The sequence below is a fragment of the Chelonoidis abingdonii genome, chromosome 7 (assembly GCF_003597395.2).
Source record: "Chelonoidis abingdonii isolate Lonesome George chromosome 7, CheloAbing_2.0, whole genome shotgun sequence".
NCBI classification, from domain to species: Eukaryota; Metazoa; Chordata; order Testudines; family Testudinidae; genus Chelonoidis; species Chelonoidis abingdonii.
Genome location: NC_133775.1, coordinates 43,420,451 through 43,444,781, shown reverse-complemented (window position 1 = coordinate 43,444,781; position 24,331 = coordinate 43,420,451). Strand labels below are relative to the sequence as shown.

The 24,331-nt window shown below is 39.2% G+C and overlaps 1 protein-coding gene across 2 annotated transcripts in view; it reads right to left on the bottom strand.

Moving 5' to 3' along the window:
- STXBP3 (syntaxin binding protein 3) overlaps positions 1 to 24,331 on the bottom strand; it is a 55,862-nt gene that overhangs the window by 14,794 nt on the left and 16,737 nt on the right. For both annotated transcript variants that reach the window (XM_032803731.2, XM_032803732.2), the window contains exons 2-10: positions 23,438 to 23,487; positions 21,389 to 21,470; positions 14,156 to 14,232; positions 13,530 to 13,608; positions 8,507 to 8,607; positions 6,120 to 6,274; positions 3,663 to 3,753; positions 2,150 to 2,274; positions 513 to 617 (exon numbers count right to left, since the gene is read on the bottom strand). In XM_032803731.2, coding sequence (XP_032659622.1) covers positions 513 to 617; positions 2,150 to 2,274; positions 3,663 to 3,753; positions 6,120 to 6,274; positions 8,507 to 8,607; positions 13,530 to 13,608; positions 14,156 to 14,232; positions 21,389 to 21,470; positions 23,438 to 23,487 — 865 coding nt within the window. The remainder of the gene's footprint in view (positions 1 to 512; positions 618 to 2,149; positions 2,275 to 3,662; positions 3,754 to 6,119; positions 6,275 to 8,506; positions 8,608 to 13,529; positions 13,609 to 14,155; positions 14,233 to 21,388; positions 21,471 to 23,437; positions 23,488 to 24,331) is intronic.

Genomic DNA, 24,331 nt, shown 5'->3' with positions numbered 1-24,331 from the left:
TCTAGATAGAAGACTAAAGCTAAATATTCTCAGTAGGAATACCATCAAGTTAAGGTAAACATTTTGGTATTCCATCCTGCAAAAATACTCATTTTGGATGGGAATGAAATCTCTTTTCTCCATTCACGGCAAAGCTAAGTGCTTCTTGAATTCTAAATTTCCTCCTCAAAATTTAGAAGATTGTGAAATCATCATCATCATCATCTTTGAAAGATATACAAATAATTTTAATGTCTAAAGGATTTCAATAAATATTGGTATATGATTTACATACATTTTGTTATCAGTTTTTGGACACTAGAATTTAATGTGTACAGCACTGAGAGGTCTGTAAATACTGACTATTCTCTCAATAGCTAGCCAAAGCAAGTAATCTTTTCCCCTTACAAATCTTTCTATAATTATTCAATGTCTTTATACCTTTGTCAATTCTATTACTGTCATATTTTCTAATTAAATAATATCCCTGAAATGCATAAAGTATCGTAAACATCAAGAACATATTCACATACTCTAACACATCTGCAATATGCTTGTGCCGAATTTTCACCCACAGCTCATCCTCTTCCTCCAGAATTGCCTCCCTTTCCTTTCCACTGGATCCATCTGTTTTATATCTACAGACAGGAAATCAGGTTGTGAAGTTAGATATTTCCAATGTATGCTTTACATAAAAGCAACTGAACATGTAAAATAAAAGTTAAATAACTATTTTTAACATTGGCAGGTAATGCAAAAATATTTCTTTTTTTTTAAAAAGAAGTGTGGTTCTGAAACAATATGTACTATTTTAAGCATTTTGATGCATAATGTTCAGGAAAAGTTAAGGCTGATCCGAAGTCCTTAATGAAGCAAAATTACATGAGTTTTAGAATAATTTTCTTATGCAGTAATCTCAGTTAAAGCTGGAAATCCATCCTGGTTTATCCTTTGAATATTCTGTAGGTTGTTGGTTTAAAAAACAAGCAAAAAGATTTACATGCACTTTAATTTCCTCTAGGTTTTTTATTTTCTCCTTTTGAATTGAAGTTGTGTGCAAAGTCAAACACATTGGAGATGACAAAATATAGATAGCATTAGACATCTATACACGTATTGAGGTGCAGAAGGACTTGTGTCTACAAACTCCATGTACAGCTACAGAATAGACTTTTGTGGACTAATTACGCCACAAATCTACAGCGAACATGCTTAGCATCACAGACGTCAATTACTAAGCAGTTTTCTGTGAATAGATGGAATATGATCCATATTAGATATCTTACGACACAATACTTTCATTTATATTTGGATATAGTTGCAGAAACACTCAAATAGTGGTTAAACCAAAAGGCAGCAGAAAGAAGAGAAAAATGCAAACAATTTAAAAAAAAAAAAAATCAAATAGTGGCTCAACCTACCAGATAAAAATCTAATCGATAAGTTTCAGACTCATAAGAATATAAATATAAATAAATGTTCACATTATTTCTGAAACTCTTGTAAATTTCCATTTGATATATAATTCTTCAGCAATTTCTCAGATATCTGAAATGCATCCCACAGAGGTTGCCTGATAGCATGGCAGAAGTATGACAACTTGTTTGTGACAAATAAATTTGGAAGTAGATTCAAAATTTAGGAGACTTATAGCCTATAAGGTGGAACTAAATTAGATCCAAGTTGCAGAGCTCATACCTGGATCTCAACTTCAATAAATATAAAAAAATTCAGCTCTACTAGTTACCAATTAAGATTTCAGATTAGGGTGGTAAATATAGCTACATCAGCTAGATGTCTTAATTTTTCTGATCATAGGATAAGCCAAAAATTGTTGCTACTATGGACATTTTCCCCTCCTGCGATAATTATCCATACCTCTGTGACACCCTCCCCCCATCAAATCAGTCTTACTACTAGGGCTGTATCTTTGAAGGCCCACTCAGAAGCTTCAAGACAATGTAACCAATCAAAAATCTCTGGCAAAGAGGACAGAAGAAAAAAGTTTTTAAATAAACTGTAGCCATATTTATACAGCATAGAGTAGTAAAATAGCAAGTAATTCCCTTTGTAGTTCACCTTTAATAACTGTACAAATAAAGCAGATATCAAAGACAGTTCCTAAACTCAAGTCAGAATGAAGTATTTAGATGCAAAGAGTTATACTTGCTTGTATGTATCATTTTCAATTGGTAGCAGATCATATGCCATTGCTTGGAAGGTAAGTTCATGGAGTACAGTGGACACAGGGTCAAAGCCACGATCAATTATTAACAGCTGGGAGTGGGTTTTACCCTAAAAATATCAGGACAGAAAAAAAAACTTAAGACATACTGCAGAAAGCTACAAATCTATTTGAAGCTACCAAATCACATTCTAAGCCTTCTTGGAAAATCCTATAGAGTGCCAAGACTGTTTAGTCTCTGATCAAGAGCAAGGTTTTTTTGTAATTCAAAACCCGTTACAGTTAAGTTGTCATACCAAACTGGCCCAGCTACGACTCAGCCACGAAGCAGAGGAAGCTCTCTGTTTAAAGACAATATGCATTCATACAGGATGTTTATGTATTTTGTTTTCAGGCACACTACAATCCTTTCACTTTTCACCTCAACAGCAAAAATCCCTGTTGAACTGGACAAAACAGAAAAACAAGCATGTCTTAGGCTTGATACACAAAAACCTGGATATTGTCTGAATCCTAGACCAAGAAAACTTAGTTTTAAATGTGATGACCAGCTGTTATGGTTATAGATTCAAAACTAGGTTCTTTAGGAGTCACTAGAAGACCAGCATCACAAAACTTCAGCACTTTGATCAAGTCAGAAGGTCAACAAGACACAGGACCAAACTGACTGAGCATTCAGAATAGCACCAGAAGTCCCAGAATGCATGAGTGGTTCCCAACCCTTTTATCAGAGGCTCTTCCTTCCCCCAACAGACCTTTTTCTTCTTTTTGATTTTCTCTTATCTTCTTGTTTGCTCCTGTTTGTGGTCTCAGTATCTTGGTGGTTGTGCCCATCTCATTTCACCAAACACTAGAAAAGTACTTAATGCTTGGGCTGGGAGGAGGACTCAGGGGACTCAGTTGCATTGATTCTTGTGGCTGAGCTGAATACCATGGAATCAGACGCTTGTGTCAGTGGGCTACTGCCTAACCATGCAACCACCTGTACACATGACCTATGACAAACTATTAGGGGCTACTATGGAAGAAATGAAGGATGGTAGGCATATTTCTAAGAGCCCTGTTCTCCCACAGCAATAGGATTTCCATTAATCCTGAAGTGGGAAAATTGTACCCTGAAATAATCCACTGCTTTGCCCAGTGCCCTAAAAAGTAGGATGGAGTCAAAATCATGCATTTTCCCTCTGATTTGCACCATCCATTTAGTGGTCTGGCAACCCTCCTCCAGGTGGGATGTCTTTGTGTTATTACATGAACACAGAGCATCAATTTTGTTTTCTTTGGATAAGAAACTTACTGCAGAAGTTATCTTCCACTCTTCCAACCTGTTTTTAAATTACACAAAAAGAAACTGAAGGGACAATCTGTTTTCCATATTTAGTAACCAAATCTTTAATAAAAAAACAAAAAACCCACAGCATTCTGTCTTCTATCATCCTTTAATAACTTCCTTTGTTTACAAAAATAAAGCAAACATGAGATGCAGCTTTTACTCTACCTTTATTTGACTTTTCTCATCAATTTGATAGTAGTTTTCAAGCTTATTTTCAACTAGCTCTGCAAGTTTGCTGGCATTATCCAATGGCTTGCTGCAGGGAAAAGGAAAATGTCTCAAATATTGTTTACTAAATTTCTGTTATAAGACCTTTTAGTATCAGTGTTCTATTATGCACCTACTTATCTTCAAACACCTGTAGTTTCAGAACTCCTACTTAATTTTAAAACATTTCAACATTGTCATAACGCAAATTTACAGTACTTTCCCTCAACCATGACATAAAACAGCTTAAGAGCTTACCCCTAAAAAACACACTTAAGCATGCAGGGCTTTGAAGCAGAGCCTGGAACTGCTCCGGAGCAGTGAAGCTGCAAGTTTTTGCCTGGAGCTGGAGCAGAGGCAGAGCCAGAGCACAGCTCCAAAGCCCTGTAAACATGTGGAAATTTTCCTTCTTATTTTCCTATCAAGCCCATCTCTCTGTATGATCAAGCCCTGAATTGTTATCTTGTACTCAAAACAAAGTGTACATAGGTGTTTTTTAAAGAAATATAAGCAAGACCAAAATGGATAGCTAATATAATGGATAACAAGTCTTACCTACATGTACAATAGTCAATAAGAAGAGTGAAAGAATAATAATGGGATGGTTATTCAATTCTGGTTGCAGAAATACTTAAGTGAAAAATTTCAGTGTCTCTCTTCATAATTCTAGTTGCAAAGCTAATCACAAATAACAATGTGTTACACCATATAATATTCAGATTTATAGTAATTTTTAGTTTAGATGCTATAAACAGCCTTTAGTTTTATCATTTAACTGTCAAAATCCTTTAAGCATTTAACTGTAAAAGAATGCTGCTTGTTGAAAATTTGTGTAATCATACAAATGTCACACACACACACAACCAGGAAACTTTTTCTACTTTTAAATTTACTATTTAAACACAAAATTTGTTTAGTACTTTGTTCTTAGTATATTATAAGAAATGGTAACTTTTAAGACTGTACGCTGAAGTGGCAGAGAAATTTAATAGTCTGCATTTCTATTATGCCTTTGATCAGAAAATATCAAAGAAAAGATGCTTGAGAAGTTTTAAACGCATTTAGGCCCCAATTCAGAAGAGCATCCTTACTCAAAATACTTTAAATACATGTTTAACTTTAAGCATGTGTTCAAACATAAAAAGTCAGACCTCCTGGCTCCAGAAGGTAAGTAGCTACTAAAGAGAAGGTAGATGAGGTAATATCTTTTATTGGACCAACTTCTGCTTTCAAGCTTATACAGAGCTCTTCTTCAGGTCTAAGCAGCTAATAGGCAAGCAGGCAGTTTTTGCTTAACTATTTTACCAGAAAATGAAATACTATTTAAAGAAATGGCACCATTCCAGCTGGTCTGGGCTTGTACTATAATTATCTCTGAGCAGAACAACTAATATTAAAAACAACCAAAATAGATTTAAAATTACTAGTGAGATGGACATCCATAAAAAGCTCAAATTCAATGCTAGAGCTCAGAATATCTACTCACTACACCACACTGGGCACAGTGAAAAGAATGAAAACTAAAGGGACAACTTGAATTAATTTTTTAAATTGAGTTTCCATATAGTACACTTTAAAAAAGTGTTTTATTTTTAAACTTTCAAATTTTAATTTTTAGAAGATTTTTTTTCTGTTTCTGCTTATTTTTTTAATCATCTTTCCAGCTACAGAGACTGGGCAGCTTGAAACAGAGAGAGGCAGGCCTGAGCACATTTATTTCCCACCCCAACAGCAGTTGTCTAAATCCTTCCCCATGACCCGCAAAGGGCTCTGGGAGAATGGAAGTTGGGAACTTTCTTGGACCCCCAAGGATCAATTGCTTCCTGTTCTCTAGAGGGGTTCAGAAAAGGGAGGGGACTCTCGACTCTGCTCTGATTGCTCCTTAGCTCCACACACACACAGATCTCAGACCTTGGCTGTTTCCCCTCTCCTGTTGCTTCCCAAATCCATGCAGGGATCCCAGAAAAAGGAGACATTCTTCCAGGCTCAAATTTAGTAACAGAAGTTCTGTTGCTAGGTTACTGGTAAAACACTCATGCAGAACCTGGGGAACAGGAAGCATGCAAGTCCTCCCTTCCCCCTGCCCCCCCACCCCCGACAAAATAATAGTATATGAAAATGACATCACGCTAGCAAATGAGACAGTAAGTGCAAGTGACCAGGAACAAAAGAACCAAGACTGACTATACACAAAAAGAGTTGTCAAATGCTCAAGATAAGCAAAAACAGTTGGTACCACACTTACTCTATACGTGGACTCATATCAACTTATTTAATTATAGTTAAGGATGAATTATTATGTCTTCATTAGAAGCATATCAGAAGACCGAACACTGCTGTTTCTAAACAGCACTGCAAGTAGGAAGTCATAACACTGAAAACCCAACATATATTTAACACTATATTCTGCACTACCTTTTATATCTTACTCCTGGGTTTTCCTCTAAAGTTGCACATAAGGTAACAATTTGTTCAGCCATCGCTTTCATGACGACATCTTTATCATTTGCCTTTTCCATAGTTGGACTGTAACAGCAGAAGAATGCATCTGGGACATCGAGACTAAATACCTAAGTAAAGCATAGACATGAAAGAGCTTAGCATTGTACATTTCTTTATAAGTAAGAACATCTGGTGTAAGAACAGTCACAGGGGTGGGGACCTTACTTTGTAACAAAAAAGGCATGTACAATAAAATACATATTTAAGCTAACATTGCCTAACGATACCATTTTATTTTTATCTCAAATCATCTCTCTTTTTCGCTGTCCTCTTGAGCTCATCTTTGTTTCTTGTTCATACTCTCCTTTCCTCTATTACTCTCCATTTTCTCTTCTCCTTTACAGACATTACTCTACGTTTCAACCTGTTCACTACCTGTACAGATGGAGGAACCTAAGGCAGTCAGAACTAAATACCATCCAATATCTGGCATGGAGCAATACAATGCAATGCAATGCAATGCCAAAGTGATTATAAAGGGACGCAGTTAAGCCTCCTTAGGCCCACAATTTGACATACATTTAAGAAGTTATAGTCGGGGTGGGGAAGGGGAGAGAAAATATATACATATACTTGTAAAACTTCAGCAAAAGATTTCACTTGTTTCTGATCCTTAAAAACCACTCTTCTGGCTGCTCCTCAGTTAAGCAAGTTGCTGCCAGAGATTCACACAACCCTTGTATCAACAGGCTCTCTTGACAACTTAAAATTACCTCTGTAGCTATGTAGCCAAATTCCAAATAGGAATTCCCTCTGTAGATAAAGGCGCAAAATGCTTATTTCCTTCTTGCAGAACATGGCCATTCAAACCTGCCCCAGGAGGAAGTCTGACTCTACCCAATTCTATCACCATGCAAACCTGGCTTAGGAGAATGTCATCAGGAGAAGATGCATCTGAAGAAGTGGGGTTTTTTACCCACAAAAGAACTTATGCCCAAGTAAATTTGCTAGTCTAAGGTGCCACCGGACTCCTCGCTGTTTTTGTGGACACAGAGTAACATAGCTACCCCTCCGATTCTTGTCATCAGGAGATTCTTATCTACCAGCCAAGCAAGTAAAAATGCCCTTTATTGCATGTTTATGATTCACAATGACCTCAAGGGTTCCCTGATCCTAAGGCACAGAAAAGCTAAAAAGGAAAAGGAGTATGGATTCTGCTTACTTTTTATAAAACCAATTATCAATTTATCAGTTTCAGATAGAGGTTCTCTGGAGGACCAGGATAGAAATCCCACAACACGAAACACTTTCACAGCTCTCTGTTGACTTTGGGTGCAGATGTTTCATCAAAACTAAAAAGCTTTTTCTGGTAAAAGCAGTTTAATAAAAACAACCTTTGACAAACACTTGTGATAAAAGCCCTTTGTGTCAGTCAGCATTAGGAAGAAGAATCTCATTCTGTTACTACAACCTCATAACTCATCCAATAAAAAGTAGTGAGGAGAGGGAAAAGAGTCCTTCAGTTCGGAAGCTCCCTTAACAGAAAACAATAGGAGGCAAGAGCCTCTCCGACACTCATGTACCAGTTGGGGTACAAGAGTTTGTGACCCTAGCAGTGTGGCACATAACAGAGAAAGGGAAGGTACATCAAAAACAGGGAAAAGTAATGTGAGAAGAACAGACATTTCTATAACTTCCTCCAGTGGAACAAGAGTTCTTGGCCTTGTGGACTTCCCTATCTTGGCCAGTATTGATGTAATATTTCATCTCATTTTTTTTTGATATGAAGTGCATGAGTGACAAATCTGCTATTAGACAGTTTTCAGCCTCTTTCATTGGTGGTTTTCACTCTAGCTGGTGATTATCCTTACCATGTCTTCATATTACTATTCTTAAATATATCATGTCTTCTTTGCTTTCAGAATCTTGCTGAACTCCCATCTCTCAATGAGTAGTTGATTCTGGGGTCTTAACTAATCCTATCTAGTTACATGTCAGGGTAACAATATTGCAAAATAGTGAGTAGTGCAGTTTGACATTGCTTAAAAACAAGCCAGACCTCATTTGCTGCACTGAATGACAAAAGCTTTGCATGTCAACTGAACCCAGTCATGCACTGAAGACAGTTGAAAATAAATCTTTGATAGCAATAGCAATTTGTTTTCATCTTGCAAATACATTGGAAATAAGCCAAAATGGTGGTAAGCTTTGTGTACTATTTGTCACAATGTCTGAAAAAAAAACAGTTAAAATAAAAACCAGCTACATTTCCAGGACTTTATAGTGGATAAATCAACACTTAGAACTATAAAATGCACTATAATTTCTGGAGTTATGCTAATATAAAGACTAAAGTTTACCTGAGATTCGTATGGAAAGAAAGAAACATTTATTTCTTTGCACCTTCTTATAGCCCTTGAGCAGGAGGCCTTCATTTGATTAAAGAGACTGTCAGGGCAAACTGGGAAAAGAGATTAAGGTTATGACGCCATTTTATATTTCTTTCAGTTAATCCATTCACATTTAAAATTTGCAACATAAAAACATCATTTATTTATAAACCTTGTTCTTTAAAAGTCAGATTTGTTTCAGAGAATTACCATATTAGTCTGTGGTTCCAGCATGTGATCAGACAGGAACTCTCCCAACTAGAAAATTTTGAACTTTTAGAAACCAGAAACATGCCCATGGCTTACAGAATTCCATGATCAGGTCCTTTCAAAAAAGAGAGACTGAAACAAGAGTCAATCACTATTAATGGATACAAATATTATAGAACCCTCACAGAGGGAAAGATAAGCGATATTAATCCACTGGGTTTCAGATCAGAGAAGAGTTACAGGCACTTTTCTTTCCAGTGGATTCCAACTTTTGGACACCAAAGCCTGAGAAAGATTTCTAACAAATTTAAGAGATACTGGAACAAACAATGAGAAGATAAAAGTAATGTACCATGTCCTGAATAGTGAAAAACAAGAGGGTTCTCCTTTCATCTGAGTAGCAAGGTACCTCCTAAATACTACAAAAAGGAGATTGAGAGCCATCTCCTACACCCCCAAAATGGGCAATTCACATCCCCAAACAAAATATAAAGCAGATACAAGAGTTTGGTTGCACCTCTTTTAAAAATATATTCTGTAACAGAGGTTAAACTTGGATTCTTGTCTAGAAGCTGAATTTAAGCAATGATTGGTAAATATATGCAGATAAGACCATATGGATGCTTAGCAAATTCCTTCAACAGACGCAGATTGAGACAGAGCCAAAATGGGTTTTTCTCAAATGAAATACATGGACAAACCTTTAAATTGCTGGTCTGTCAACCTCTAACAGGGAGATATACAATCAGACAGCTATTCAGACATGGTTCTCTTGGAACATCAGAACCTACTGTAGGAGTGTTGTATGATACAAAAACTGAAGTGGATTTTAAGGGTTCTAGAGCCTATTTTAACTAAAAGCCTACAGACAAGAGACCGCCAGGCCTTGGAGGTTGTTCAGTTTCCTGGCGGCAGCGACTTGTAAAGATCTTCCATTTAAAAAAAAAATAGCTCAACTACAAAGCAGCTCTATATGAAAGAAGTGTTGATTGTAAGGAAGCCAATTTTGTAGCACCAAAGGATAACCAAAGTCACCAACAAATAAATGTCTTCCCATATGAATGCCTGGTCTAGGTTCACTAGACACCCAGAATCTTCTTTAAAAAAAAAAAAAAAAAAAAAAAAAGTTCTTGCTACATTTGAAAAGGGAGATTAGAACTCATTGACTTTTAATGCTCATCAGTAAATGCCTGAACCCAGTCTTAGTTGTATCAGCTTTTCCTTCTCCCTGGTTCCCCTGATGGAGTAAGAGAAAGAGGACTGTACAACAGACCTAATGAAACCAAGGATAGCATTGGTTGTTAGGGCTGTCAGATTCACTTCCCTTTCCTCCCCACAGAGATTCCTTTCATCATTCAACAGGCCTCAAGCTTGATAAACCTCCACAGGAAGGCTGATAAACATTTACACCTGCAAGTACATGTTCCAGAGGCAGCTGCTCTCATTGACCATGTCACTAAACATATCACCAAACCAGATGTCTGTCTGTGCCCAAGCCCTACCAGAGATGGTGTTCAGATGTGAGTTTCTTCTGGAGGAGAGACTAAGCAAAGAGGCAGAAGTTTTCTTCCATAAACTTGACAAACTAATGCAAGTGAAGAAGCTGAGCTGTAAGACCTCTAATTGGACCTGTACTGAAGTGAGCATTGAAGCAAAATCCTAAAGCCCAGCACAGGAGCTAAATTCTGTTCTTTACTTTTATTAAAGCCTTTGAGGTTTTCTGGGTGAGCCAACTACAAGTCTTATTCAAGATCAGAAGGGGTTTAAGGCACTGGTAAGGCCTGATGGCTCAGGGGGATATCTGAGAACAGTACATAGGCACATCCACCATGTTGCATTGAGTATCTTCTGAAGCAGCTGCTATATCTACCTCCCTCTGTCTTGCAAGAGAAGTGGCAACTAAGGGAACAGCATAGCACCACAGTGCACTGATGAACCATGTGCTAACCCACTGAACAGAGCCAAATCTTGGTAAATCCCCAGAAAGTGAACTGAAGTGATGGAACCTTAAGACTACTAAGAACATGGTGCGTCAATGAAGAACTTCTGTAACAAGAGGGGCTATTAAGTACTCCAAATATACTTAAAAAGGCCCTGCTGTTTGTTGGCATATCTAGATATTATACCAAGAAGCTAGGGCCAAAGCCTCAAATATGTCAAGAGCGCAGATGACTAGCATGAAGCAGCACTGAAAGGAGCAGAGAATGAAGCCCCAATAGTTGTTGCTGCTGGTTTGGCAACTGTTCAGAGATAGAGTAGTTTGCCCATGAAGCAATACAAAGATATGCTTTGGGCAACAGACTGACAATAAAAAATAAATAAATCAGTAAAGGACACTGGGGAAATACATACTGAAGCTAAAAGCTGCTGCTATAAAGTTGGAACCTTCACTACAAAATGCTGGCTGGTCCCAAGGAACTCTGTCAACTATAGTCAGAAAGGAGCAGACCTTGGAATACTGGGGCTACCATGAAGCACACATACGAAGGGTATGGAATGCCCTCTGGGGAACATTTCACCCAGTAATATGCTGAAAAATACAAGGCTACAGTGGAAATTTACTGTAATAGGTATCTCACAGGAAAGTTTCTGTACTGTTCTCGTTTTTTCATTTTAACAGTTTAAGGTGTTTTAAGCTGTACCACAGGGGTTGGCAACTTTTCCAAAGTAGTGTGCCAAGTCTTCACTTATTCGCTTTAACTTAAGATTTTGCGTGCTGGTAATACATTTTAACTTTTTTAGAAGGTCTCTCTCTAAGTCTGCGTTATATAACTAAACAATTATTGTATGTAAACAAGGTTTTCAAAATGTTTAAGAAGCTCAATTTAAAATTAAAATGCTGATCTCACGCTGACTACCCACTCAGCCCACTGCTGGACTGAGGTTCCGTTACCTAGTTTGGCAATGGGATGAGCGGGGCCTACAGGACCCCGGCTGGCAAGGGGCCGGCAGCCAGGACCCCAGACCAGGGGTGCAGGTGGGAATGTGGGGGGTGTGCGTACAGAAGCTCCTGTTTAGTGCTCAGAGTGGGGGTGGGGGGATGCAACAGTCAGGGCATGGGGCGTGCAGGAGTCAGAACGGGGGCTGGAGGTGTGTGAGGGCGTGCAGGAGTCAGGGTGTAGGATGGCTAGGTATGTATGTGTGGGGGTGCAGAAGTCAGGGCAGAGGGGTGTGTGTGCGCACGCCATGAATGGCTCACAGCAGGGGGCTGGAGGGGATATGTCTGATTCCACCCCTTTCCTCAGGGCCCCATCCGTCCCCACCTCTTCTTCCCCTCCTCCTGGAGCAGCAAGCGCGCGGCAGCTCCACTCCTCCTCCCCCTCGCAAGGGCGATCAGCTGATTGGCGCAGGGAAGGAGAGGAGGCAGCGGTGCAGGAAGGCAGCACACTGGAGTAAGAAGCGGGGGAGGAGGGAGCTTGGCTGCTGGCAGGACCAAGCTTCTGTCTCTTGCCCCCGCAGAAGAGAGTGGTGGGCGGGGGGGCTGAGTGGGGCCGGGACCCCAGCAGGTAGCAGCATGTCAAAAAAAAAAAAATCGGCTCGCATACCGTAGGTTGCCGACCCCTGCTCTACCACAACAGCATAATAGAAACACACACAAGACAGAACAGTGACACCACAAATCCTAAGTCAAACAGCAGAATGTAGTTGTGTGGTGCGGGGGAAGGGTAGTCTAAGTAGTCGATTTGCGTTTAAGAAACAGACAGGCATCTTATAATCTGGCCTGAGTAAGGGGAAGCGTATAGCTGCACAGCTCCAAGGAGTAGACCAGGGACCAAACTGATGCAGCCAAAATTCTGTGTCTGCTTCCCGTGGGGGAAGTAAGTTAAACTAGAATGTAAGGACATAGGAACAGCCATACTGGGTCTGCCACATGCTTCAGAGGGAACGAACAAAACAGGGCAATTAGCAAGTGATCCATCCCTGTCATCTAGTCCCAGCTTCTGGCAGTCAGAGGTTAGGGACACCCAGAGTATGGGTGTCCTTTTCCTAGCACAGCTTATTTCCTTCTCCACACTGTGTCAGCTGTGCTGACTGATAATGGAGGGGGTGCAGCCTTAGTTCCCACACGTGCACAGATTGAGAGAGTACCTATGTTCTTTCCTTTGTGTGCAATTTATGATGCAAGAAGACTATGCAGAGGAATTAAGAGGGCACTTTACTCTTCCTTACTCCCCTACAAGCATGTGGAGGCCAGCTCAAAACTGAGTTCATAGTGAATAAGTGAACTATAATCAAACTTCAAACCACTGTCCTTGCAGCACAGCAAACTCTCATCCTAAGAGTCATTTTTTTGGTGTTATTTATACACAGGATTATATGTTTGTGTACTTCATAATTTTGCTCAAAAGCTTCTTCCTTTACATTCTATAGCACACCAATAGAGTTAGCATGTTATAAAAATAAAACCAAAACATGTAACATTGAAAACTAAAGCATAAAATGCAAATGTCATTTATTCTGGGAAAGAAGAAGCCACAGTGCCACACTGGACAGAAACTCGAATTCCACATCCTGTGGCTTTCCATTTCTGGCTACAATGCCTTACAGCATAATTAACAGGCAAAGACAGAATTATGGGTTGTTGTTGTTTTAAAACAACTCAATTTAAATTCTCAACTCTAGTAAACAAGCTGAGTCTCAGAACTCCCCTCACATCTTAGTGTAGTAGTTAATATTTAAAATATGCACCAACTAGAAAGTTAGAATATGTTAGTAGAAAGATAAGACTGACAACCACTTTTAAACATTTATCATTATCAAACTCAACAAAAAAATTACTTACAGTCAGTGAAGTAGACATATGCTGCTTTGTACTTGCTGGATGATTTACTTACAAAGTCATTTATAAGACCATCTATAGACTTAAGATAAAAATGCTAAATTGTAATTTACTATAAAGAAAATAACTGTCATTCGTGTCTATTTTGCCTGCCCTTAGAACAAACTTTTCTTGGGCTATAATTTTGAACAGTTTGTATTATTGATCAGTATGAAATCAGAAATACTGTAGTCAGTCACATGGGAATGTAAACACTGAACTATAATATTTATATATGTCCAGCCCAAGGATGACAAAACTATGAAAGAAGATCAGTAATATTCTCATCTATAGAAGTTGTACAAAAGATTGCTTTAAGGAAGTAAAGAAAACAGAGAGGAGAAGGAAAATCTTATGTTATATTGTTATAGATTGAAAATGATTTAATAATTGGAGATTCAGTCTCTTCTGAACATTTCTGTTAATACCAGTAGAGCCAACTCTTTTCTACAGCCATTATTTTGAATGGCAGCTTTGTAATAGCTCACTATGTAATGTTAGGATGGTTTAGTGCTTCAAGCTTTCTGTACTACAAAAAAAAAAAAAAAAGAGAGAAACTAAATAAAAGTTTTTCCCTTAAAAATACTAACCTTCTGGGTTGGAGTGATGAAATAGATTGCCTTCATGTGAGGGACAGGCTCACGGTTTTTATAAACATTCTCCACAGCTAAAAATATATAAATTTACTCATTTCAAAATGCAATACTCAATATATCTTTGTTAATTAAGTTTGGAAAACTACATCGAACACCAAGGTTTTTAAACAAAAAAAGAAAACTAAACATTGTATCTTCTAATAATGCTCCATTTGACCACTGATTGTATTTTACATTAGTATTTCCGTAAGCTAAAATGGGTGTACAACTCATTCTATGGAGAGAGCTGAATTACACTTTTAATTGACTAAGTAAGGTCTGTGGGTGGGGCCTAAAAAAAATTAAAAAAAAAATAAAAAAATCAGGGGCCGGATGCTACCTTACCTAGAAAGAATCCTCATTTTTCACATTGGAGGTTAACACAAAGACAGAGTAGAACAGAGTTATGTACTAACTAAACCTTTAGGTCCCAATCTTGCAAGTTGTTCTACACAGATAGACCTCTGCCCTTACATAGAGCCCCAGTAAAATCAATGGATCACCAGACATGGGGCCAACATGCAAACAGCAGCTTACAGGATCACAACCTTGGCAAAATTATGCTTATATTCAGCATCAGAAGGGAAAAAAGAAAGCAACACAGAAGACCTTTAAGACTCTAGCCTTTTCTGTCCTTTGGCCATTTCTTGTGCAATTAACTTACTGGACATGCAACTGCATGCACAAGTTGCTCATTTTTTAAAAACCCAACTACTTCATGTAACACGTCCTTCCAACAGCTTCTCTGTTTAGCTTACTCATTACACTACAGATATTACATAGAGGATTTCCTGAGATAGGGCTGCAATGCATTGGTGGGAAAAAGCAGGAAAACTTGCCTTGCTTCCCATCAGGCCACACCTTTTGTAAATTAACAGAGAACTTCTGTTTCCAGAACTGTCAGTCTGGCACTTGAACCAGTACTTCGCTTGGTGGTTAAGAAAAAGTTATACCCATTTGTTCTGAAAAATTTTCAGATGGAAACAGCAAAGCAATTTACTATGAGTAAAATACACTTGAAAAGTGAATTACAGTTGAGATTTGAGCTTACTGCTCTTTCTGAAGTGGCATGTGATATACTGAACATATGGAAAGCCAGTATCAGAGCAAATAATCAGTCTTAAAGAAAGACAAATTTAATATCAAATGTTTAAATTTACACACTAAGGGTCCAATCATACAATCTCTTCCTTACTTTAAGAAGCTCCACTGATACTCATGCGAGCAAGAATTGTGAAGTAGCCATCCTAAATACTGTCTCACCATAAAATACTGATTTAAAAAAAAAAAATCTATTAGAGAAAACTGCTTTCATAAAATTGAATATATTCACTACCAATTTCAAAATGTTACTTTTCACCATGATGATTTAGGCATCACAGAAATGCTAACTTTAAACACACTTCAAATCAGTTTTATAGCAAGAAATACTACTTACTTTTTGAACTTTAAGACACCTGAGCTAAGGAAAATGTAAGTGTTCCCTTTAATAAATGGTTTTTATAGGCTATAAGGTTTATGATTGCAGTTTCATCTTCAAGAATATAGGTAAATCTAGTCTCAAATATATCATATAGGAATTACATTATCAAATGAAATCTCAGATATTCTGCTTCTGACAGAGGTCAATGCCAAATGCTTAAGAGGAAGGTGCAAGAAACTCCACAGTGGACAAATACTGAACTGCCCATCAGGGTACTTTCCCCTTAAACACTTGCAGAAAGCGACTCCCTGAAGAATGAGGAGTTATAGCCTTCATTTTTTATTCTAGCTAATGTAACCAAGCATATTTTCATTATCCATTTTTAATCTTTTTTATTCTGGAAAGCTCTTAGAATCTGACAATGTGAAAATGAGTTCCTGTGATAAATGAAGGGGGGTGGAACAGCTCCCTTTTATGGATGCCCAGCCAGCTAGTAGCTATAAAATCCCTCTTAGTAGCTGTTCTCTAACTACTTTACCTGTAAAGGGTTAAAAAGTCTCACTGTTGCATAGGTAAAAGGAAGTGAGTGGACACCTGGCCAAAAGAGCCAATGGGAAGGCTAGAACGTTTTAAAATTGAACAAAGACTCCTTTTTGTCTGTCTGTCTGTTGTTGTCGGGGAGAGGCAGACAGGGAGCAGTTATGCTGTGAAAAGTTTGGGCCAGGTATGAAAAAAATCATCAGTATCATACCCAGAAACTATTCATCTAACCCCAGATACATAAGTAGATCAGGAAATGTCTAGGAAGATGTGATTAGGTTTATCCATTTATTTCTTTATGGCTTGTGGATTCCTCTGTGCTAACCCCAGGTGCTTTTGTTTTCCTTGTAACCTTTAAGCTGGACCTCAAGAGAGCTATTCTTGATGCTTAATTCTTGTAGTTTTTTTTAAATTTAGCAGAAAAACTAAGTTCCCAGATGTACTTTCTTTTTTTATTAATAAAATTTACCTTTTTTTACACAAAGGTAATTGGATTTGTGCATCTTAAGAGGTTTGTGCACATGTTTAATTAGCTGGTGCCAAGAGATGATTTCCTCTCCCCCTTTTCTCAGCTCTTCCTGGGGGAGGAGGGATGAAAGGACTTGAGGGTACCCCACAGGAAGGAATTCCCAAGCGGGCCCTCCTGGGTTCCCAAAGCGGTTTTGCACTTGAGTGGTGGCAGCATCTATCAATCCAAAGTCAGAGAAAAGCTGTAACCTTGGGAGTTTAAATACAAGCCTAAAGTGGCAAGTATTAATTTTTAGAGGCCTTGTGGGCCCCCACCTTCTGCACTCAAAGTGCTAGAATGGGGAAATCAGTCTTGACAGTTCCATAGGTTAATTCTGAAATGCATAGAAGGATTTCCTTTTAGGACTTTTAAATGTTACCTTTTAGTTTCATTGGATGTCCTCTTGTTCTTTATCATTCATTATTTTATTCACAGCTATCATGTCCCCTCTTCTCTCCACTCTGAACTTACAGTTCTTAGTCTTTCCATCTTTCCCTGGAGACTGCACCTTGATGTAGAGTGAAGGCTTGTGTTCCAGTGACCCTGACAGCTATGCTCTCAGTAGTTTTAACTCCCCGATAGGGCCACACAAACTGGACAGGTCAAAGGATAGGGATCAGACTAAAAGCAGCCTCCTGGTCCTCCAGGAAGGAGGTTGAGCAATGGAACAACCACCATCCATCTTTGTACAAAAGTTATAGAACTACAAAGTATTCTGAGTACAGTAGAACCTTAGAGTTACAAAAATCTCAGGAATGAAAGTTGTTCCATAACTGAAATTTTTGTAACTCTGAATAAAACACTATGGCTGTTCTTTCAAAACTTTACAACTGAATATTGATTTAATACAGCTTTGAAACTTTACTATCCAGAAGAAAAACGCTGCTTTTAGCCACCTTAATTTAAATGAAACAAGCACAGAAAGAGTTTCCTTTTTTTAAAATAATATATAATATAAACAAACACTTTTTTTAAGTAGTTTACATTTAACACAGTAATATCCTTGCTGGGGTGTTTTGTGGGGTTGCTGCTGTCTGGTTGCATATTTCTGGTTCCAAATGAGGTGTGTAGTTGATCAGTCAGTTCATAACTCTGGTGTTCGTAACTCTGAGGTTCTTCTCTAGTGGCACAATGGACAGGGATGGCAGAGCCTTTTCCATGACTTAAACAATGGATTCAGATTCAGTCTTTTCCATAGAAAAGTTTCTTCATGCCTTCAGCAATTTTTGTTTCCCTTCTCTGGACCTCTCCTATTTCTGTTTTCTTGAGACTGGATATAGGATGAGGGCATTCCATTGATTTATAAGTGATGAGAACACTGAGAATGCTATATCCTGTTCATATATAGTCTAACCCTTTGTTTTTCTTGTCCAAAACTCTACACTAAACATGTATTTTCACTGAGCTAACAATTGAAAAGACAGACATTCTCAAGAAGTTAGTCTTGTGTCTGACCACATATTTGATTTGCTGCTTCCCTGAAAGTACAGGGGATCATCTAAATCACTTATAGCATGAAAAACACTGAAGAACACCACTTTGCCCAAAAGCAAAAAGTCTCCAAGTGAAGAAAAGTTAACTATCAGCCAACTGTAAAGTTCTTTCAAGCAAGTCTTTCTACACTGGACCTTCAAATTTGAACAAAAATACCAGATTTTAAGGAGAGCAGACAGGGAAAAGGCACATCTCTCAACTGACAGCATAAAGTTTCAAGAGTAAATAGCCAGTCAGCTATGGCAGACATGTTTCTGGATTTTATAAATATTATATCTGCCTACATGCCACTTTGCAGCACCAGTTCTGCAAGGTTCTTTCAAGAGAGCAGCATTAAATGCAGTTTTTCAGCCTTGCAATTAACAAACCATGGAATATTAAACAAGAAAAGAAAAACAGTTTCATGACCTCTCTCATTTATAATAGTAATAATCCTACAGTGCATACATTTATTATTAAGGCTGCTAGTCTGCCCGGAGGTCACAGATTCCGTGATTTTCTGTGACCGTTGTGACTTCTGCAGCCGCTGGTCCTGGCTCAGGGCAGCAGTCTGGACGTGTGGGTTGGCTGGGGTTGGGGGGGGGGGGGGGGGCATGCTTACCTGCGTGTGGGGGGAGGGCTTCCCAGCCTTCCACAGCCCTGCGCGCCTAAGCAGCAAAGGGGTGGGAGGGCAGTATTGTGCCATTTTGCTACTTCCACTCACGACCCACCCTCTGCGCTCCCTCCCATTGGCCAGGACTGTGGCCAAGGAACTGTGGCAGCCAGCACTTGTGGCAGGAGCGTCTGCGCACTCACCTTGACCCCTCAGCTGCCTTGGAGCTTCAGGGACGCAATGCTGAATAGGGAGCCCCTGCCAGCCCCACCAACACTACCCCTGTGGAGCTCCAGGCCTGCACCAGCAGGATCTCGGGCCATGCTGCCCAGCCCCTCCTCGAGCCACCTCTCCCCAACCTGCAGCACCTTGTCCCCCCACCTCAGAACACCCACGACCACTCCCACGTTTTTGTCATGGTTATTTTTAGTAACGTCATGGACGGTCACAAAACCACACACAACCCACCCACCACAACAAAAAAAACCTAAAACAAAAACGGAGTTCCTTGTGACACCTTAGAAACGAACAAATTTTGGGCATAAGTTTGTGGGCTAGAGCCACTTCATCGATGCATGGAGTGGAAAATACAGGAGCAGGTATAAATACATGGTAGGCAATCACATCTTTTCAAGTGTAGGGTCAGCTTAACAAGACAACTCAATTGACAGTGCATATCAAGGAAGAGAATAACTTTTAGTGGTTATGGAGTGGCCCATTTCAGATAGTTGACAAGAAGGTGTTGTAACAGTAGGGGGAAATTAGTATGCGGGAAATTAGGTTTAGGTTTTGTAATGACTACAACTCATCCAGTCTATTATCAGGCCTAATCTCGATGTGTCCAGTTTGGCAAATTAATTCCAGTTCTACAGTTTCATAGTTGGGTCTGTTTTTGAATTTTTTTTGGTCACCAGAATTGCCACTTTGTGGTCTGTTACTGAGTGACCAGGAAGACTGAAGTTTCTCCTCTGTTTTTGAATGTTATGATTCCTGTGTCAGATTTGTGTCCATTTACTCCTTTTGCATAGAGACTATCCAGTTGGGCCACAAATAGCAGAGGGGCTTTGCTGGCCACGATGGCATTCTCACATCCGCAGACGTACAGCAGATGACGAGTCCTGATGAGTATCAGGAGTAGCCATGTTAGTCTGGATCTGTAAAGCAGCAAGGTCCTGTGGCACCTTTAGACATACCAGCTTTGGGACGCTAGCTTTCATGGGTGAATCACCACTTGTCGGTGCATGTAGTGGAAATTTCCAGGGGCAGGTATATACTCGTAGCAGCAAGAGCAGACTGGAGATAATTGAAGTTAGCTCATCAGGGAGGATGAGGCCCCCTTCTAGCAGTTGAGGTGTGGAACCAAGGGGGAAAACTGGTTCTGAGTTGGCAAGCCTTCACAGTCTTTGTTTAATCCTGAGCTGATGGTGTCAAATTTGCAGATGAACTAGCTCAGCAGTTGTCTCTTTGAAGTCTGGTCCTGAAGTTTTTTTGCTGCAGGATGGCCACCTTAAGGTCTGCTATGTGTGGCCAAGGAGGTTGAAGTGCTCTCCTAACGGTTTTTTGTATATTGCCATTCCTAATATCTTCATTTGTGTTCATTTATCCTTTTCCGTAGAGACTGTCCTCTTTGGCCGACGTACATAGCAGGGGCATTGCAGGCATTATCTTACATTGGTGGACGTGCAGGTGAATGAACCAGTGATGGTGTGGCTGATCTGGTTAGGTCCTGTGATGGTGTCGCTGGTGTAGATATGTGGGCAGAGTTGGGATTCGGGTTTGTTGCATGGATTGGTTCCTGAGCTAGAGTTACTGAGCTAGAGTTACTACAGTGTGGTGTGCAATTACTGGCAAGAATATGCTTCAGGTTGGCAGGTTGTCTGTGGGCGAGGACTGGCCTGCCACCCAAGGCCTCTGAAAGTCCCTGATGGTGTGCCTGATGTGGTTAGGTCCTATGATGGTGTCCCTTGAATAGGTATGTGGACAGAGTTGGCACCGGGGTTTGTTACAGGCTTTGGTTCCTGGGCTGGTGTTTTTGTTTTCCGATTGCTGGTGAGTATTTACTTCAGGTTGGGGGGCTGTCTGTAAGTGAGGCCCGACCTGTCCCCTAAGGTCTGTCAGGATAGAATGCAGATCCCTGATGATGTGCTGGAGAGGTTTTAGTTGGGGGTTGTACATGACGGCTAGCGGCGTTCTGTTACTTCCTTCGTTGGGCCTGTCTTGTAGTAGGTGACTTCTGGGTACCCTTCTAGCTCTGTCAATCTGTTTCTTCACTTCAGCAGGTGGGTACTGTAGTTTTAAGAATGCTTGATAGAGATCCTGTAGGTGTTTGTCTCTGTCTGAGGGATCAGAGCAAATGCGCATGTATCTTAGAGCTTGGCTGTAGACAATAGATGATGTGATGTTGTCTGGAGGCATGTAGGTAAGTATAGCAGTCAGTAGGTTTCCGGTATAGAGTGCTGTTTATGTGACTATTGCTTATTAGCGCAGTGAATTTGTTTACTGCCCATGACCTGTCCATCACTTTTACTAAAAATACCCATGACTGAAAAAGCCTTATTTATTTATTAGCCCAACATTTTCATCTGCCCCAGATATAAAAAAAGGCACCTTTAACAACTATTTTACACTTACCAGTGATGCCTTCTGCCAGTAAATCAGTCATTTTGCCACATGACGACAGTAGTTTAGTGGTGAAGTCGTCTAAAATAATTATCTAAATATAAAAACAAATGAAGCAGCATTTAGGCAAATAATTCAGAATCAGCTACAGTTACTATAAGAAGGTATATTTTATGTTCTTAATTCTCTTTCTTTGATAAGCAGCTGTGGAAGCTTGAAACTGAAATTATTTTCTTACCAATTTATTTTCCCCAATTGCTCAGTTTATTACTGCAAGGTTGCTATTTTTATTTGAAGGGGTTACAAGTAACATGGATTTTGGAAAGCAACATATATATATATATATATATATAAATATAAATATAAATATAAATATAAATATAAATATAAAAAACAACATAATACACACACACAGTAAAAAAAATAAGAACAGTAGGCCACTGAGCTCCCAATTTGTGCCTAAAATACTCTAACCCAGCAACCTATGGCACACATCCCAAAGGTGGCATGCAAGCCGATTTTCAATGGCACTCATTGCCCAGATCCTGGCTACTGGTCCAAGGGGCTCTGCATTTTTACTTAGTTTTAAATGTAGCTTCTTAAACATTTTAAATATCTTATTTACCTGACATACAACAATAGTTTAGTTATATATTATGGACTTATAGAAAGAGAGACCTTTTAAAAATGTTAAAATGTATTATTGGCACGCAAAACCCTAAATTAGAGGAGTGCTTCTCAAACTATTGTCCTGGGACCCCTTTCACATAGCAAGCCTCCGAGTACGACCCTCCCCCCTTATAAATATATAAACAAGTGTTTTTAATTTAACACCACTGTAAATGTTGCAGGCAAAGTGGGGTTTGGGATGGAGACTGACAGCTCGCAACCCACCATGTAATAACCTCGCGACCCCCTCAGGGGTCCTGACTCCCAGTTTGAGAACCCTGGAATTAGAGTGATTAAATGAAGACTCGGCACCCCACTTCTGAAAGGTTGCCGATCCCTGCTCTAACCATTTCTCATCCTAGGTTTTCCATGACAACTGAGATCAGCCTAGCCTGCCTTACTCAACATTCCAAACTCATCTTGCTTGGGTTGAGAACTTTGTGGGTCAGAGAGCTATTTGCAGAATTTGCTATATCAGAAGATCTCCCTGAAGCCTCCAGTGGCTGTCTTCATTGTATTTGGTTTAGTGAAAAACCTTCCTCTTCAGATCAGTTTATCCTAAATTATTTTAAGCTTCTTCTCCAGATACCCCTGAGCAAATTTTATTCTACCGATCTTTTTGTTCATGGCAAGAACAGCTGCATCACCACAATGGGAGTATTTTTATTGTCTGTGTAATAACCCTGATGTTTTTCTGATTTAAAAAAAAAAGCCTCAACTTCTAAATAAAACACCATATTGTCGAACTCTGCTCAAAACAGATACTCTTCAAGTCTGTTGCGTATATGTCTACATTGCAATTAAAAGAATAGCAGCTGGCCTGGGCCAGCTGACTTAGACTCATGGGGCTTGGGCTAAGGAGTTGTTTAAATGTGGTGCAGATGTTCGGGCTCCGTCTGGAGCCCAGGCTCTAGGACTCTGCAAGGTGGGAAGGTCTCAGAGCTCGGGCTGCAGTCCAAGCCCGAATTTCTGCATCGTAATTAAACATCCCTTTACCTTGAGCCCAAGTCAGTTGGCAGAGGCCAGCTGCGGGTTTTTAACTGCAGCATAAGTATACCATATCAGGCCAACGCAGTATTCCCACCACTGGAAAGCAATCAATGGAAAGTTACAGAGAAATGAGTGAGGCTGTTGTGTCTTTCATGAAAATATGGTAAGACAAGACCTGATTTTCTAAAAGTTTAAAAACCAACAGAATCACCTTTCAGGACTTCTTTCTACATCACTAGGAAACCAGAAGACAAATCCATTTGTCCATCTACTGCAGGTCATTTAATGAAAGTGTTGTGAAGAAATCTCAGGCAAGCAAAGAAATAGAGTCAGCGTACTTAATGAAACAGACTATTGCTTTTAGTAATTCTAATGTGTTACAAAAAGCAAGATGAACTTTACCTTCCATTCTCCTTCCTTCCTACAATCATCAAATATTGATAATTTTAGCTCTGTTAAAAAAAAACACACACGTCAGTTTAAAGACATACAAGAAGAAATACATAACTATTTATTCAGTAACAGTTACATTTATTGAGATGTCAAAAAGCACAAGATGTAATATTTTGTTAGGTAAGTCTCCGGAAGTATCATTTTTGTGACCAGTCCTTTGCTCTATTTTACAAAAAGTAGTGCAAAACTTGAAGCTGTAATTTTCACTTGAACTAATTAGTTTCAAAATTTACAGATCCATATAATCAGTCCAAATGATTATCCTGATCCTGCAAACATTTAGCCACATTCATAACTTTATGTTAGAGAACACTTCCTACTGAATTCAACAAGACTCTTCATGAGCACAATGTTAAGCTAACACTTAGGTAACGTGCAGGATCAGACGGATATATACAAACAAAAATATGCAAAAAACATATTGCATACTTTTAAATACATAGGTAGGCATTTTTCCTTTATTCTACCATCCCAAGAGTAACCTATGAAGAAAAAAAACAAACAAAAACATTGTTTTAGAAAAGAAAAGCAAATGCCTGAAAGTATGATTTCTTTTATACTGTGATCTCTTTGAGGAGCAACTGTCATTTGTTATGTTTGTACAGAGCCTAGATGCAAAGGATATACAAAACAAATATGCCTTGATTGATTAATAACTACTGATTCTATCCAACTACACACTCAGCCCAGAAGAAAAGTCTGTCCTAGCTTGGGGACTCTCTTTCTGCCCTGCCACCCCCACCAGCATGATACAGCTCTGTGGCGATCTGGAAGCCTATTTTCGCTGTCTCCAACTCAAAGAATACTTCCAGGACAACACTGACCAGTGCACTGATACACAGG